This window comes from Myxine glutinosa, chromosome 8 (genome assembly GCF_964187855.1).
Source record: "Myxine glutinosa chromosome 8, kmMyxGlut1.1, whole genome shotgun sequence".
NCBI lineage: Eukaryota > Metazoa > Chordata > Myxini > Myxiniformes > Myxinidae > Myxine > Myxine glutinosa.
Genome location: NC_136268.1, coordinates 169,075,856 through 169,092,888, shown reverse-complemented (window position 1 = coordinate 169,092,888; position 17,033 = coordinate 169,075,856). Strand labels below are relative to the sequence as shown.

The 17,033-nt window shown below is 46.3% G+C and overlaps 1 protein-coding gene across 1 annotated transcript in view; it reads left to right on the top strand.

Moving 5' to 3' along the window:
* BICC1 (BicC family RNA binding protein 1) overlaps window positions 1-17,033 on the top strand; it is a 564,931-nt gene that overhangs the window by 362,749 nt on the left and 185,149 nt on the right. The window contains 1 exon segment of the mRNA XM_078784015.1: window positions 13,233-13,478. Within this exon segment, the coding sequence (XP_078640141.1) occupies window positions 13,233-13,478 (246 nt within the window).

The window sequence follows — 17,033 nt, the reverse complement described above, 5'->3', positions numbered from 1 at the left end:
GTTATTTTCTGCAGATCCTGTTCCATGGTTTACTTTTGTGGTTACTGTCAGACTGCTTGGAAATCTGCAACGTTGATCTCTAACCATGACATCGCTGCCATACAGGGATTTATAGAAAGTTGTGAGCCTTACCCATATGACAGGATGGTGCCAAGGAAGTGAACGTACCTTTGAGCGATCTAGCATTCGTTATTGCAGCAGACAACTCTCCCTACGGGCGATCTTATACCGGGCTTGCAACATTCTTCTGACACATCCTTTATTTGGGCGGTGTATAGGCAACAGCCATCCCTGGGTTCAAATCTCAACCTAATCATAAACTGTCATCCCAGTGTTTCACAGGCAGGATGATTTGTCAATGTATGCGCATTCCCTCAGATGGATGTTGAACTGGGTGTCACATTTGCCAGAATTTGCATGAAGACATGAAAGATCCCTTTGAGGAGCCCTTCACAAAGAGTAGGGGAGATATCTCTGGCATCCTGGACAAATTCCAAATTCCTGCTCTAACCTAAATGGGCACTGCATCAGCAGCACTGCCACGCCCTCAGTCGATTATGCTACTTGCATCCTTGTGCTTCAAAGGGGGAAAAGTATACGACCAGACTCCTTTGTATAGTATTTTATTGCAGTAATATTTTAACTAATTTACGATGAAAAATTTCCATTCAATTTTTTTTTAAGGAACACATTCCCCATTTAATACATTTGAAAATCATTGGGATTTTGAAGTTCAATTTAGATAATTTCGATTTACACAATTTTTTCCAGGAATGCGTCCATGATGTAAATGGGGAAGTGCCTGTATATATTGTAACGAATTTGAGAAGTGTAACGGTTTTGAGAAGTGTAACAATTTTGGAGAAAGTGTAACGAATGTGAAAAGTATGGTTTTGTTGTGTGTAACACCCTCGTAAGGTAAATAATGGTCGCAGCCGTCCTCCTAGTTAATTCCATGAAACTTACACACAGGCCACGATATGTCTTTTTAAATAGTTTATTTCCTTATTCTATGTCGGCTAAATATGTGTTTCCCACTAGATTGACTCTGCATTGCATCAAACGAAATAAAGCGTAGGCCCCTCCGATGATCCATGGCAGCTCAAGTGCCAGGGATTCCCCCACTTGAGCTTTCACAGCAAACGTTTATTGCAGTACTGAACTGCTGTGCAACGTGACGGCGCAGTACCTGCAGCTGCTGACCGGTTTTCGCCATTTGCGGCCATTACGAACAAGGGGAGTGGCTAGAGAAGACGGGTCGCCCCCCTCGTCATAGGGGGGAGGAGTAAGTCGGCCCCGCTCATCCAACCCAGAACAAGGGGTTTGGCTAAGAGAGGGCGGAGCGGGAACCCCCGAGAAAGTGCGCGAAGGTTCGGTGAGAAAACCAATATAAGTCGCCGCGGGACGCACTCCACTGGCTTGCTCTTGCTCCTCTTGCCCGTGCTCTTGCTCTGACCCCGTCATCTTGCTTGCTGTCCCTCGTTGTTGCTGGGGAGAAGGAAGACGCCTGAACGAGCAGGTGTGTGCGAGCCATCGTGCGACCAGCTGCGCTACAGCTAAGGGGCCGCAGGCCACGAAAAGGACGCGCCAGGCAGCAATCCACGCTGGACCCTCCATTGCCTCCCAAAAACAACCATCCATCCTCAAGCCATACCTGCCTGCAATATCCCCCGTTTAAGTGTGAACGTCGTCTGTCCTAATCGTTGTCCTGGGGTTAAGTAAATTGACTAGTATAAGCTAACGATGCACTGTGTGACTGCTTCTTCCATCCATTGCTTGTAAATAATTTTAATCGCTCCTTCTTTTTGCTTGTGTGTATAATAAATCCTGTTATTCCTCCGTACTCTGTCTTCTTCTCTCTTCCTTCTCTTTCGGTCGCTTTAGAGGTTTCCAAATTGAATATCTGTGGTGCGATCTGGTCAACGTTGGGGGAGTCGGGCCAATCGGGGATCCTGTAACGGTCGCGGTGGACCATCCGCTCGGCCCAAAGTAACATCTAAACCGCGTCCGTAACAATATATACAGTCATGTGAAAAAGTAAGTACACCCCATGTAAAGTTTTGACTTTTTCAACATATTTCAACATACAGCTATTTGATCTTCATTTCAACAATATTGATAGATAAAGGTGATATAATATAACAAATATCATGAAACATTTACATTTTGTAGTCCATTGTATAATTTAAATAAACATAAATGCAAATTTCGCATGTGGAAAAAGTAAGTACACCCTTGGCTCTAATAGGTGGTATTGCCCCCTTTGGCAGAAACAACCTCAAGTAGGCGTTTCTTATAACTGTCTACCAGTCTCTGACATCGACTGGGAGAAATTTTTGCCCACTCCTCCATGCAGAATTCTTTCAGCTGTGCGATGTTTGAGGGGTTTCTTGCATGCACAGCTCGTTTCAAATCCCCCCACAACATCTCGATGGGATTTCGATCCGGGCTTTCACTTGGCCATTCCAGAACCCTCCATTTCTTTCTTTTCAGCCATTCCTTGGTGGATTTACTGGTATGTTTAGGGTCATTGTCATGTTGCAAGGTCCACCTTCGGTTGAGCTTCAACTTTCCAACAGATGGCCTCGCATTATCCTCAAGCACCCTTTGGTACAATGAAGAATTCATAGTGGATTCTATGATGGTGAGCTGCCCAGGCCCTGATGCAGCAAAGCTGCCCCAAACCATAATATTTCCACCACCATGCTTTACAGTTGGTATCAGGTTCTTGTGGTCAAATGCTGTCTTTGGTTTTCGCCAAACATGTCATCTGGGACTGTGGCCAAATAGCTCTACCTTTGACTCATCTGTCCAGAGCACATTGTTCCAGAAGTGCTGGTCTTTGCCTTGGTGTTCATTGGCAAACTTCAGTCTTGCCCTGATGTTCTTTCTGGACAGCAAAGCTTTCCTCCTGGCATACCTCCCATGTAGATCAAACTTGTGCAGCCTCTTTCTAATGGTAGACTCATGCACTTTGACATCAACAGTGGCAAGAGCTACCTGTAGGTCCCGTGATGACATTCTGTGGTTCTTCGAGACTTCTTTCAGCATCCTACGGTCTGCTCTCGGGCTGAACTTGCTGGGGCGGCCTGGCCTGAACAAGTTGGCAGTTGTTTGGAATATTCTCCACTTGTAGATGATCTTCCGGACAGTCGAATTATTGATTTCAAATTGTTTGGAGATCTTTTTAAATCCCCTCCCAGACTCGTAGGTATCTATAACCTTCTTTCTGAAGGCCTCAGAGAGCTCTTTTGATCTAGGCATGGTAACGCCGCACACTTCAACAACAAAGAGCAAACCAAACTAAATGTCTGAGGTTTAAATAAGACAGGTTCCTCCAAGATCCTCTCCAACAATGTTCGAATCATTTGCACCTGAGCTGGTGCACCTGATTCTAATTTTAGGTATTTGAAGTAGTGATAAATGTAGGGGTGTACTTACTTTTTCCACATAAGAAATTTGCATTTATGTTTATTTAAATTATACAATGGACTACAAAATGTAAATGTTTCATGATATTTGTTATATTATATCACCTTTATCTCTCAATATTGTTTAGATGAAGATCAAATAGCTGTATGTTGAAATATGTTGAAAAAGTCAAAACTTTACATGGGGTGTACTTACTTTTTCACGTGACTGTATGCGAGTACATATGTGTTTGAATGTGTGTGTGCATGTATATATTGTTATGTTGGTAGGGTCGGCATATATAGATTTAAGTAGATCTGTATAGGTATCATGCTCCGGTTGACGTGGGGAGCTAGAACCATCTCGATGTAAATCGTGGGGAGCTAGAACCATCTCGATGTAAACAAGCGTTACGCCTAGGTCCCCCGTAGGTGAAATGATGTGAGTTGACAAAGTGGAAGACGCAAGGCGGCCATCTTGGATTTTGACGTGGCGACCCAATTTTCAATAGCGTTCTCCCTTATGCGTCGATACACCCACATACCACATTAGAAGTTAGTAGTTCGTTTATTTTTCAAGATATTTCGCTCACAAGGTTCAGACATATATATGGTGGCGGCCATCTTGGATTTTGACGTGGCGACCCAATTTTCAATAGTGTTCTTCCTCATGCGTAGATACACCCACACACCAGATTAGAAGTTGGTACTTCACTTATTTTTCAAGATATTCCGCTCACAAGGTTCAGACATACATGGCGGTGGCCATCTTGGATTTTGACGTGACGACCCAATTTTCAAAGGAGTTCTTCCTTCTGCGTAGATACACCCACACACCAGATTATAAATTAGTAGTTCGTTTATTTTTCAAGATATTTCGCTCACAAGGTTCAGACATATTGTTGCGGTTTTGAGTTTGTACAGTGAGTATAATAAAGGTTAAAATTTCCCCCTCATAGTTAGTCACACAAGCAACATGTAGCCTCGCGATAGTGTAGTTACGTCTTAGTATTTGTGAGCTTAGTCCTTTTCCATTGTTAGTTCTGCGTTGAGTAGAGTCAGGAGAATCGGCCCTACTTCTACCGACTTTCCAGCTACCCTAGTCTCATGCCCCTTTGCGCTGACTTTGGTTCATTTTGGGTGAATTAACACGAGGCAGGCTAGGAGGGTCGGGGCCGAGCCGAAGGCGAAGCGGCAGAAGCGCTGACGGTAAGCACGAGCCGCCAATCAGGGCTCAGAGGTGGTGGCGGCGGCGTTGCGTCACAGGGCGTGGTAAGAAGGTCCGAGAGGATTCCAGAAGGTTCGGGGCCGTGGCTATATAACTCATCACGCAAAGCCCCCGAGAGGACTCTCGCTGATGAACAAAGGACTTTCCCATGGAGAACTCGCGCGCACTGACCAACCAAGAGGATCGTGGAAGAGGAGTTGTGAGCGTCAGAGAACTGTGAAAGATACGCGGGTAAAGCAAGACGCGCATGAACCGGAATATGCGCTTTTATAAAGCGACGCTCGGTTGAGTTTGAGGCCGAACCATATACGGTGCATTAAGACGTGCGAGTGAGAACGGCTGTATAATCGCCAGCCGCGCTGAGAGTCCCGCATTTGCCGTGCCACCTCATCATCTGCCTTTGTTCGGGAGACACGGCTACGAGGTTCCTTCCATCGCCTGCTGCCATCTTCACGGGACGTGCTGGGACTGTGGAGAGCTGGACGGGGCCGTCCCTGGATGACCACGTCGACACGTTTGGCTGAACATCAACCCATCTGCAATTCCCTGTGTGAGTGTGATGGGCCCGAGTCCAAGGGATAAGATAAGATTGACTAAGTGCTGCCCTGTGTCTCTGCGTCCCCGATCATTGTACATACGTGTGGGAATAATTAAACCTGTGTTCTTCCTTTCTTCCATTCGATCCTTCCTGTGGTTTCTTCATTGGCTAAGCGTGGTACGAATAGAACCGCTAAAATCGGGTTCCACTAACTAAGACTGTACAGACCACGTGGTACTCAATCGGCTTGGCATACCCAAACCACACGTGGCTCATGCGAGGTTTGCTTCCTCGCTTCCGTGGCGGCACAGGTATTTAGGTACGTGCGAGACTTGGTCCCGAAACCCTACCTTGCATTTGCCAGGAAGGCACGTCTCAAGTCTCGGTTCTGCCAAGCCCAGAAAGAACAAGGGGATTAATCCCCCCTTGGTAAGGGGAAGAAGGGCGGCAAAGAACCATAACAATATATATGGTGGCGGCCATCTTGGATTTTGAAGTGGCGACCCAATTTTCAATAGCGTTCTTCCTTTTGCCTGGATACACCCACACACCAGATTAGAAGTTGGTACTTCGCTTATTTTTCAAGACATTCCACACACAAGGTTCAGACATACATGGCGGCGGCCATCTTGGATTTTGATGTGGTGACCCAATTTTCAATAGCGTTCTTCCTTATGCCTAGATACACCCACACACCAGATTAGAAGTTGGTACTTCGCTTATTTTTCAAGATATTCCGCTCACAAGGTTCAGCCATACATGGCGTCAGACATACATGGTGGCGGCCATCTTGGATTTTGACGTGGGTTGCACCCACACACCAAATTAGAATTCGGTCCTTTGCTTACGCACGCACGGACGAACGGACGCACGGACGGAGGGGAAAACCATAGTCCCCCTTTCGCTCCGCGGTGCGGTGGGGGACAATAAGTGGAGGACCTGTATAACCCGAATGTCGGATTAAGTGTGTCTTCGTCCCCATTATGAGGAGTGGGGCAAGATAAATAGTTCCAGGGAATAAGGATAAGACTCCATTGTATGTGAAACCTCTGTGATCATTCCTGTGTCCCGTATGGCAACACAATCTTAGACATTAGCTCGGCCCATTGGCGCATACACACTAATTAACTTCCCACTCATAATAAAACCTGACTCAACAAACAGATCGGATGCGGTCACACATTACCCCGGCATGGCAGGCAGACATCGGACAGGCAGGCTGATGCCACACCCACCTCACGATTTTTTTAACACCAAGGGTTTGATGGGCAGATGAAATCACTGGAAGGCAAGGCCAATCGGCATGCAGTGGAAGCCCAGGGACAATAATGAGCCAGCTGATTGGCCAAGTGTGATCAATAAAAGTGGAGAGAAACCGACATTTTGTCTCTCTGATACTGGATGCGATAGCAAATGGTCAGAGACCGACATTTGCGCTCTCTTCCACTCGTTTTGGCCTCCTTCCTGCCCGGACCCCTTTTTCCCTTTGCTGCCTCGTGATTCCACTCCCTCGACCGCTTGCCATTTTTCGCCACCTTTGCCCTCGACTCTCTCTTCCCTGTTGAAAACGTTGTGTGTATCGCGGTTCCGGGCCGAGTCCAGGAAGACGTGGACGGATCCAGGCATGGCCGGAGGAGCGAGCTGACACGACCCGTTTGAGTCACGCAGAAGGCCTGTGGCGCGCCGGCAGATGGGACCGGGGCAAACCGGTGGCTCATTGAGGCCTTGCAGCGTGCGAACGAGGCGGTCTGAGGCCTCCTGCCCGCCAAGCACTGAGCCGCGTCCGGACGGCGAGTTTGGGGCCTGGACGACTGCAGACAGAGATAAGTGTTACGGATTCGTCACTTCCGCTGTTGTGGTTTTCACCCACTTGGCATATTTCTGATATTATGTACTATTATTATCTTCAAAAGGTTTAGCATTCATGAACAGTTATCAAAAGTTAAAAAGGTTAACTTTAAATGATACAGGAAACCGAACCTGAAGGACGGAGAAGAAGAGGAAGTGGCGTGGCGAACAAAGTCGGTGTGGACGCGTGACGTGGAGGCTCCGTAGCGAGCGTGGACTACCGAAAGTCGCGAGGGAATTTTGCGTTCCTTGAAAGAACATCCGACGATAGGAATTATCGCTGGAATTGAGAAATCTGCGTAGTCAGGTTTGGGCGCTGGCCGCTGAGATTTCGACGAATCCTCACCTAGGCGCATCGACTCAAGTAAGAGCCGTCGGCAATTTTGAACCTCGCACTTCGGACACCTACAAAGGTTTTGCTTCGCGTGAGCTTTACCCCAACATCCTACCGTCTGTCGGGGATGTGCGTGTGCGACCGCTTCGTCTCCAATTACGTTGCGGTTTGCTGATTGAGCTGTGAACATGCACGTCTGGAGGGGGCCTTTGGGACTTCCCATCCCGCTGCCAGTTTACTTTCGGTTTGGACCACGTGACTGTCTGCGCTTTGCCTACGCTTCAGTAATCGCCTCATCGTCTCATCACTACTCGCAGGAGGGGATCACCTGGGAGTTATAGAGACATTGAGGAGGGTTCTTTTTCACTCACTGGGAACGCAGTGAGTTACCTTATGCCTGTTAGCTGATGGTACCATCATAAGATGTATGAAGTGTACTTTTGATTGCTATTGCATTTGTTGTACCGTTATTCTGGTGCGATATTCAATACAATATTTGTTTGTTTATAATCATGGGTGTAGTTTCACTATTGATTTCTAACCCAGAGTAACGTATTTTTCTGCCGTGGCTCCTCTCGGGGTTCGGAGGTATACCGAGACCAGGAGGTCGGGGAGGAACACGTAACAGAAATTGGGGGCTCGTCCGGGAACAAATTCCCTAAAAGAATCCATTTGGGATTGACCCAGATTGAAATTGGGGGTTTGTACTGTGGAAAAATTGGGGACTCAGCTTTGCGGATTAAATTCCCTAAATCTCGGACGTTGGATTAAATTCCTTAAATTTCCACTGGGAAAGAATTCCCTAGCATTCCCAAATTTTCCAATTTTAGAATATTTTCCAACATTACCAAATTTTTCAAAAAAAAAAAAAAATTAAAAAATTTATTGTGTGAAGGTTAACAGGTGCTCACGGATAGTCACCATGGAGTTTGACACAGAGAAGTTTGCAGTGACCCCTAGTGAGGCACAGTTCCGAGCGTTACTAAAATCGGAACTCTTGATATTGGCCAAACATTTTAGCTTGGAGGTCCGAGCTAAAATGAAGAAAACAGAGATGCAGACAGTGGTGGTAGAATCTATGGTGGAACTAGGAACATGGAAAGAGGGAGCCTTGGATTGGTTACCAGAAGAACAAGAAAATGTGGTGCTCCACAAAATGGAGATGCAATTGCAGAGCCAGGAAAGGTTAAAAGCAAAGGAAAGATAACTCGAGGAAAGAAGAGCAGCACAGGAAAGAGAACTCCAGGAAAGGTTAGAAGAGAAAAAACAGAGGAAAGGAGAGCTGCAAGAGAACTCGAAGAAAGGTTAGAAGAGAAAAAAGCAAAGGAGAGAAAAGCCGAAAGGGAGTTAAGGGAAGGGGACTCGGCACTTCAGCAGGAAATTAAACTCGAGGAGTTGGACTTAATGAAAGAACGGGGAGGGGTACCATCCATGCTGACTGGTTTGACACCGAGTCAGAACACCTGGGATGTTGGCAGACATGTTAGGCTGCTTCCACTCTTCAATGAAAAGGAGGTAGCCAAGTTTTTTTCACACTTTGAGAAAGTAGCTCAAATGCTGAAATGGCCTGAGGAGTCCTGGACCATGTTAGTGCAAAGTGTTCTGGTGGGTAAAGCTCAAGATATTTATTCGGCTTTATCCGATTGAACAATGTGCAGATTATGAGATAGTGAAGAAGACCATTCTCAAAGCCTATGAATTGGTCCCTGAAGCTTACCGGCAAAAATTCCGGAACGCCAGGAAGAGGGAGAGTGAGACCCATGTGGAGTTTGCCAGAATGAAAGAAACCATGTTTGATCAGTGGTGTGATTCAAAAGGGGTCGGGAAAGACTTCTAACTATTGCGATAATTGATCCGGGTGGAGGAATTCCAACAGTGTGTCCACGAGGACATTAAAGTACATCTGGAGGAAAGGAAAGAACCAAAGTTGTATGAGGCAGCAACCATGGCAGATGACTATGCCTTAACACACAGGATGAGGTTCCATGAACCTAGCTTCCCGCCTAGAGTTCACACAGAGAGTTATGATACATCCGATGCGGAGAACGAAGATTCAGGGGGCGGCCTAGAGATGACTATGAGGACAGATCTGATACTGCGACTCTTAGGGATCAGAGGTCTACAGTTCCAAGACGGACGTATCCTCCGGGGGGCTCGAGACAAACCACGAGTTTCTCCTCCGGGCCTACTTGCGCTTTTTGCAAGAAACCTGGACACTTGATGTCCCGATGTTATGCTATTGACAGGCAAAATCAGGAGCGGAGTCAGACAAGTACAACTCCGAATGCAATGGCAAATGTGAGAAATCGCCCTCAAAAGGGTTACCAACCATTTATTTCAGAGGGGTTTGTGTCATTGGATGGAGACTCGACTAACCAGAAACCGGTTAGGGTCTTGAGGGACACAGGAGCACATCAATCTTTGATGCTTGAAGGCATTTTGCCATTGTCAGAGAAGACGGCAACTGGTGTTAGTGTTCATTTACAGGGGGTTGGTGGCTGTGTTAAAGCTCCACTTCATGTCATCCATTTAGAGTCTGATTTGGTGTCAGGACCGGTCACCGTAGGTTTACAAGCCACTCTTCCTGTAGAGGGAGTATCTTTTGTTATCGGGAATGATTTGGCCGGTGGTCAAGTTTCTGGTAACCCGATGTTTGTTGAAAAGCCTCGTCGGAAGCGCCCAGAAGAGGAAGTACCCTGAAACTAAGAGTCAGTACACACAAGTCAGGGATGGAGGCAATATTGGCAAGCTCTTTGTAGGTGGACTGAACTTCAAATCAAAGGAAGATGTTCTGGAGTCTGCCTTCAGCAAATATGGACCGCTTTTGGAAGTGCTGCTGATAAAAGACAGGGAGACACAAAAGTCAAGAGGGTTTGGCTTTGTCACGTTTGAAAACTCCAAGGACGCCAGAAATGCAGAAAAGGATCTGAATAGCAAGGAGTTGGAGGGTCGGACCATAACAGTAGGGAAGGCATTTCATATGTGTCGTGGGGGCTACAGAGGAGGGACAACGGAGTAGTAGTTTTGGTGGTGGCCCCAATCGATATTATTATGGAGGCTCCCAGAGTTACGGCAGCTCCCGAAGGAAGGATTTATCAGAGTAGTGGCCAAGAGGGGAGACCGCTATTCATGTGACTACAGTGACAAGCGGTCCCACTGTAATTATTATGAAAGTTCGGAAAAGTTGAAGCACTGAATGCTGCGGAGCCGCTGAGCCAAGATCCCTGCATGGATTAACCGTGAGCTCCACGTTCCTAAAGGCGTCCATGTAGTGAACTTTCCTACATGGATTAACCGTGAACTCCACGTTCCTAAAGGCGTCCATGTAGTGAACTTTCCGACACGGATTAACCGTGAACTCCATGTTCCTAAAGGCGTCAATGTAGTGAATACTTCCAGGCCTCAACACCCAACCACCATGGAACCTCGCTCTCAGCTCGGCCTCCCGGAAAAAGTGCTGTAGATTTGCTTGACTTTGGATTTTTGATCACAACCCCTTAACCTTCATTCAAAAGAAACGAAAAGTAAAATCAGAGGGTGATGTGATGGAGTTTGGCTTTGCAGGAGTTCAACTTGGAAATTGAACATGTAAAGGGCAAGGACAATGTCGTTGCTGATGCTTTGTCCAGAGTGAATTAACTTTGGAAATCTCTGTGGGTTGTGTGAAATTTTGTTGCTATATTTTTGAGATGTTGATAATTGTTGCTCACGGGAATTGTGAGTTTATTGGGTTGTGAGTTTATTTTTGTTTGTTTGAAGAGTTTGCATGCAAAGAAAGTTTTCACTGTGTTCAAACTTTCTTTCTTGAGGGGGGGGAAGTGTTACAGATTCGTCACTTCCGCTGTTGTGGTTTTCACCCACTTGACATATTTCTGATATTATGTACTATTATTATCTTCAAAAGGTTTAGCATTCATGAACAGTTATCAAAAGTTAAAAAGATTAACTTTAAATGATACAGGAAACCGAACCGGAAGGACGGAGAAGAGGAAGAGGCGTGGCGAACAAAGTCGGAGTAGATGCGTGACGTGGAGGCTCCGTAGCGAGCGTGGACTACCGAAAGTCGCGAGGGAATTTTGAGTTCCTTGAATGGACATCCGACGACAGGAATTATCGCTGGAATTGAGAAATCTGCGTAGTCAGGCTTGGGCGCTGAGATTTCGACGAATCCTCGCCTAGTCGCATCGACTCAAGAGCCGTCGGCCATTTTGAACATCACGCTTCGGACACCTACAAAGGTTTTGCTTCGCGTGAGCTTTACCCCAACATCCTACCGTCTGTCGGGTATGTGTGTGTGCGACCGCTTCGTCTCCAATTACGTTGCGGTTTGCTGATTGAGCTGTGAAATGCACGTCTGGAGGGGGCCTTTTGGACTTCCCATCCCGCTGCCAGTTTACCGTCGGTTTGGACCATGTGACTGTCTGCGCTTTGCCTACGCTTCAGTAATCGCCTCATCGTCTCATCACTACTAGCAGGAGGGGATCACCTGGGAGTTATAGAGACATTGAGGAGGGTTATGTTTCACTCACTGGGAACACAGTGAGTTACCTTATGCCTGTTAGCTGATGGTACCATCATAAGATGTATGAGGTGTACTTTTGATTGCTATTGCATTGGTTGTACCGTTATTCTGGTGTGATATTCAATACAATATTTGTTTGTTTATAATCATGGGTGTGGTTTCACTATTGATTTCTAACCCAGAGTAACGTATTTTTCTGCCGTGGCTCCTCTCGGGGTTCGGAGGTATACCGAGACCAGGAGGTCGGGGAGGAACACGTAACATAAGACACATTCACAAACACAACAGTTCCTTTAATATATTCTCTTCCCTCGTCTGTGTGCAAATCTGTGTGGAGGAGTGCTCATTAGGGGGATTTAGTTATCGTCGCATCCTTTGTTATCGGTCCATTAATAAATATTCCTTTTGTACATTCTAAATTCCGTGTTCGTGTGAGTTTAATTGTTTGCAGGGGTGAAGACGCTTGCGGCCGTGAAGGTAAGTCGACATTCTTCATTCCGTCTCGCGTATGATACGCCATCAATTGGAAACGCCTCAAAGAAACCTAGATTCCATCCGTGGACGCTGTCTTAACCGAGAGCCGTCCACACGACAATATATATGTGTGTGTGTGTGTATTTGTGAGTATATGTATATGCATGTTTGAGTCGATATATTTGTGTGTGTTTGGTCATAAAGCATAACATACCATTCTATTTGCTAACTTCACCTCCCTTCCTCTCTTTTCTCCTTACCCCCTCTCTCTCTGTGTCTCCCACCTTTCTTTCTGTGCCCTCATAATAAATTGCAGCATTCTTCTCCCACATATATATCTCTGTCTATCTCTCTATCTCTCTCTCTATCTCTCTCTCTCTCTCTCTCTATATCTCTCTCTCTATATCTCTCTCTCTATCTATCTCTCTATATCTCTCTCTCTATCTATCTCTCTATCTCTCTCTCCTCTCCCCCTTCCTCTCTCTCCAACCCACTAATCTGTCCCCACTCCTCTCCAACCCTCCTCTCCCTTCCTCCCTCCTCTCTTTCTCGTACCCCTCTCCCGCTCCCCTATCTCCCCCCCCCCTCCCCCACTCCCCACCCACCCTCTCCTGGTATTCCCACCAGCAAAGCAAACGGTGGTATTTGCTGGTAATAAATAAACAAACATTTTAAGCTGTGCTTCAAAGGTTATTATTACTTTTTGATCACCCCAGTCTGATTCATATACCTGGCTTGTTTTGTAAAATTTGAAAAAAAGCTTGTTTTCAATCCTATTCTCATCCGAAATCATGCTGATCATGATGCTGATCAATTCCTATGTTTTATTTTGCATTGACCTGGAATAAACTGGCTCCAATGACTGTGCCATGGTTCAGGAGGGCATCATAATGCTGATTGAACATCTGACAAGCCGTCGTGGGACCACCTTTCCAGTGACCTGTCAGATCGATGTTGCTTCACAGCATCATCACTTCTTGATGGATCACGTTGGCATCAACGGCAGTCTCATCCCACAGCACATGGGGGCGCAGGTGTTGTTCTCTGAAGCAGAGATCCCTCACAAGGCAATTTTCATACACGGCAGTATGGATGCTGTTTTCTCGACAAGAGCTTGCCTACTGGTACTAACTTTTCTATTACACAACAATTCTACAATACTGTTTTGGCAGTCAGACAGTATTAAACCACCTGGTAAATGATACAGGTGTGTGTGTGTGTGTGTGTGTGTGTGTGTGTGTGTGTGTGTGTGTGTGTGTGTGTGTGTGTGTGTGTATGTATGTATGTATATATGTATGTATATATATACAGTCACGTGAAAAAGTAAGTGCACCCCATGTAAAGTTTTGACTTTTTCAACTTTGATCTTCATTTCAACAATATTGATAGATAAAGGTGATATAATATAACAAATAGCATGAAACATTTACATTTTGTAGTCCATTGTATAATTTAAATCTCTTCCTCACTCGCCCTGTGACACACACACACACACACAATTGTAGAATTGTCTTCCTCACTTCCTCACAGTTGCAGAATCCGAGTCGAGGGTTGACAAACTTTTCCACCTTGTCAGGAGGAAAGGACACAGGTATTGTGGACACAGGACACAGGTAATAAATAAACATAAATGCAAATTTCGCATGTGGAAAAAGTAAGCACACCCTTGGCTCTAATAGGTGGTATTGCCCCCTTTGGTAGAAACAACCTCAAGTAGGCGTTTCTTATAACTGTCTACCAGTCTCTGACATCGACTGGGATAAATTTTTGCCCACTCCTCCATGCAGAATTCTTTCAGCTATGCGATGTTTGAGGGGTTTCTTGCATGCACAGCTCGTTTCAAATCCCCCCAAACATCTCGATGGGATTTAGATCCAGGCTTTGACTTGGCCATTCCAGAACCCTCCATTTCTTTCTTTTCAGCCATTCCTTGGTGGATTTACTGGTATGTTTCGGGTCATTGTCATGTTGCAAGGTCCACCTTCGGTTGAGCTTCAACTTTCAGACAGATGGCCTCACATTATCCTCAAGCACCCTCTGGCACAATGAAGAATTCATAGTGGATTCCATGATGGTGAGCTGCCCCGCCCTGATGCAGCAAATCTGCGCCAAACCATAATATTTCCACCACCATGCTTTACAGTTGGTATCAGGTGCTTGTGGTCAAATGCTGTCTTTGGTTTTCGCCAAACATGTCTTCTGGTACTGTGGCCAAATAGCTCTACCTTTGCCTCATCTGTCCAGAGCACATTGTTCCAGAAGTGCTGGTCTTTGCCTTGGTGTTCATTGGCAAACTTTAGTCTTGCCCTGATGTTCTTTCTGGACAGCAAAGGTTTCCTCCTGGCACACCTCCCATGCAGATCAAATTTGTGCAGCCTCTTTCTAATGGTAGACTCGTGCACTTTGACATCAACAGTGGCAAGATCTACCTGTAGGTCCCGTGATGACATTCTGGGGTTCTTAGAGACCTCTTTCAGCATCTTGCGGGCCGCTCTCGGGCTGAACTTGCTGGGGCGGCCTGGCCTGAACAAGTTGGCAGTTGTTTGGTATCTTCTCCACTTGTCGATGATCTTCCGGACAGTCGAATGATCGATTTCAAATTGTTTGGAGATCTTTTTAAATCCCTTCCCAGACTCGTAGGCATCTCCAGTCATTAGTAGGCATTAGAGCAGTCTCCCTTGACATATCACGTGCCTTCGATACAGTCTGGCACCCCGCTCTGCTCACCAAACTCTCCTCCTTTGGTATCCATGGAAATCTCCACGCATGGCTGGCGGACTTCCTCTCTCGTCGTAGTCAACATGTGGCCCTGAATGGGTTTCTCTCATCTCCTCTTCCTGTTCAGGCTGGAGTTCCCCAAGGCAGTGTTCTGGGCCCTGTGCTTTTTCTGGTCTTCATCAATGATCTCTCTGACTCTCTTGAAAATCCTCTATATCTCTTTGCTGATGACTCCACTCTCTGCCGCTCCATTCCTCATCCCTCAGATCTGCAGTCTGCAGCCTCCTCACTCTCTGCAGACCTGGACAAAATCACAGACAGGGCAAACAAGTGGAACATGTCTTTCAATCCTGACAAATCTCACACTCTTACGTTGTCTCTCCGAAAAGACCGACTGGACAACCCTCCCATCTACTTTCTGAATAATCCTCTCCAAGAAGTTCTGTCACTCAAGCTTTTGGGTCTCACTATCTGCCATGATCTTTCTTGGGAAAACCACATTTCCAAGCTGGCCTCCAAAGCCAGTCGCCGACTGGGCATCCTCCATCGTGCGAAGTCCTTCCTTGGCACACCTGAGCTCCTCACCACATACAAGGCTTTCATCCGCAGCTCAATGGAATACTGCTCTCCCCTCTGGGCTGGTGCTCCTGCCTCACACCTAGCTCGTCTTCACGCTGTTGAAACCAAAGCGTTCAGAATCATTGGAATCTCCCGCGATGACGCTATCTCCGAGGGCCTTTCACTTACTCACCGCAGGCAGGTTGGTGGTCTTTCCGTCTTCTACCGACTCCTCTCCGGCCTTGCTCCCCCAGCTCTCTCTGGGCTCTGTCCCCCAAATATTCCTACAGGTCGCACAAGATCTGCCTGCAACCCTCTTATGGTTAAACTGCCAAAATCAAGACTCTCTGCTCACCTTCACTCCTTCATTCCTCTTTTCTCCCGCCTCTGGAACAAACTCCCTCACTCTCTTCAATCCCACTCCTCCCTCCAGGTCTTTAAAACGGCTGTTCACCACCATCTCTTATCTTCCCCCATCCAAAACCTTGATCTTTTCTACCCCCACTAATTCACCCCAGATCCACCTTGTTTGAAATTCCAACTTCTTTCCTGGAAGTCCTGGCAGTGTCCATATGTTTTACACCTCTCCCACCCCCTCTTTCCCATGCCCCCCCTCAAAGCCCTCTCCCTCTCACAGATCTCTCGATGTCTCCATGTCTCTCGGTCCCTGCTCTCAAATGTTGTGTTTGTGTCCTTCCCCCTCTCTCCCCATCCTGTCTACCGCTCCCGATGTTATATGTTTTGTGTCGGTTTGTCTTTCTGTGTGATTAATGTTCGCTCTTTCACGAGCCTCAATCTTGTATACAAAAAAAAAACAAAAAAAAAAAACACACTTGCCGGAATCTTTTCCGACAAGTAACAAACAGACAAACCAACCAACCAACATACTTGCCGGAATCCTTTCCGGCAAGTAACAAACCAACCAACCAACACAATTGCCGGAATCTTTTCCGGCAAGTAACAAACCAACCAACCAACCAACCAACACACTTGCCGGAATCTTTTCCGGCAAGTAACAAACAGACAAGCCAACCAACCAACATACTTGCCGGAATCTTTTACAACAAGTAACAAACCAACCAACCAACATACTTGCCGGAGTCTTTTCTGGCAAGTGTTACGTGCTCCTCCCCAAACCCCGGTCACGGTGTACCTCCGAGCCCCGAAAGGAGTCACGGCAGAAAGATGTGTTATTATGTGTGCCAATGACCAATGGTGAAACCACACCAACCAATCAATACCAAAACCAAGTGTTGTATTTATGTCACACAAGAATAACAGCACAAGTACAATATACTTTCAATTGCACAACCAAAATATCATATAATTCCTATGATGGTACCATCAGTCTTAACTCGGTAACTCACGGTGCTCCACGTGAGTGAAAAGTAACATTCCCAAAG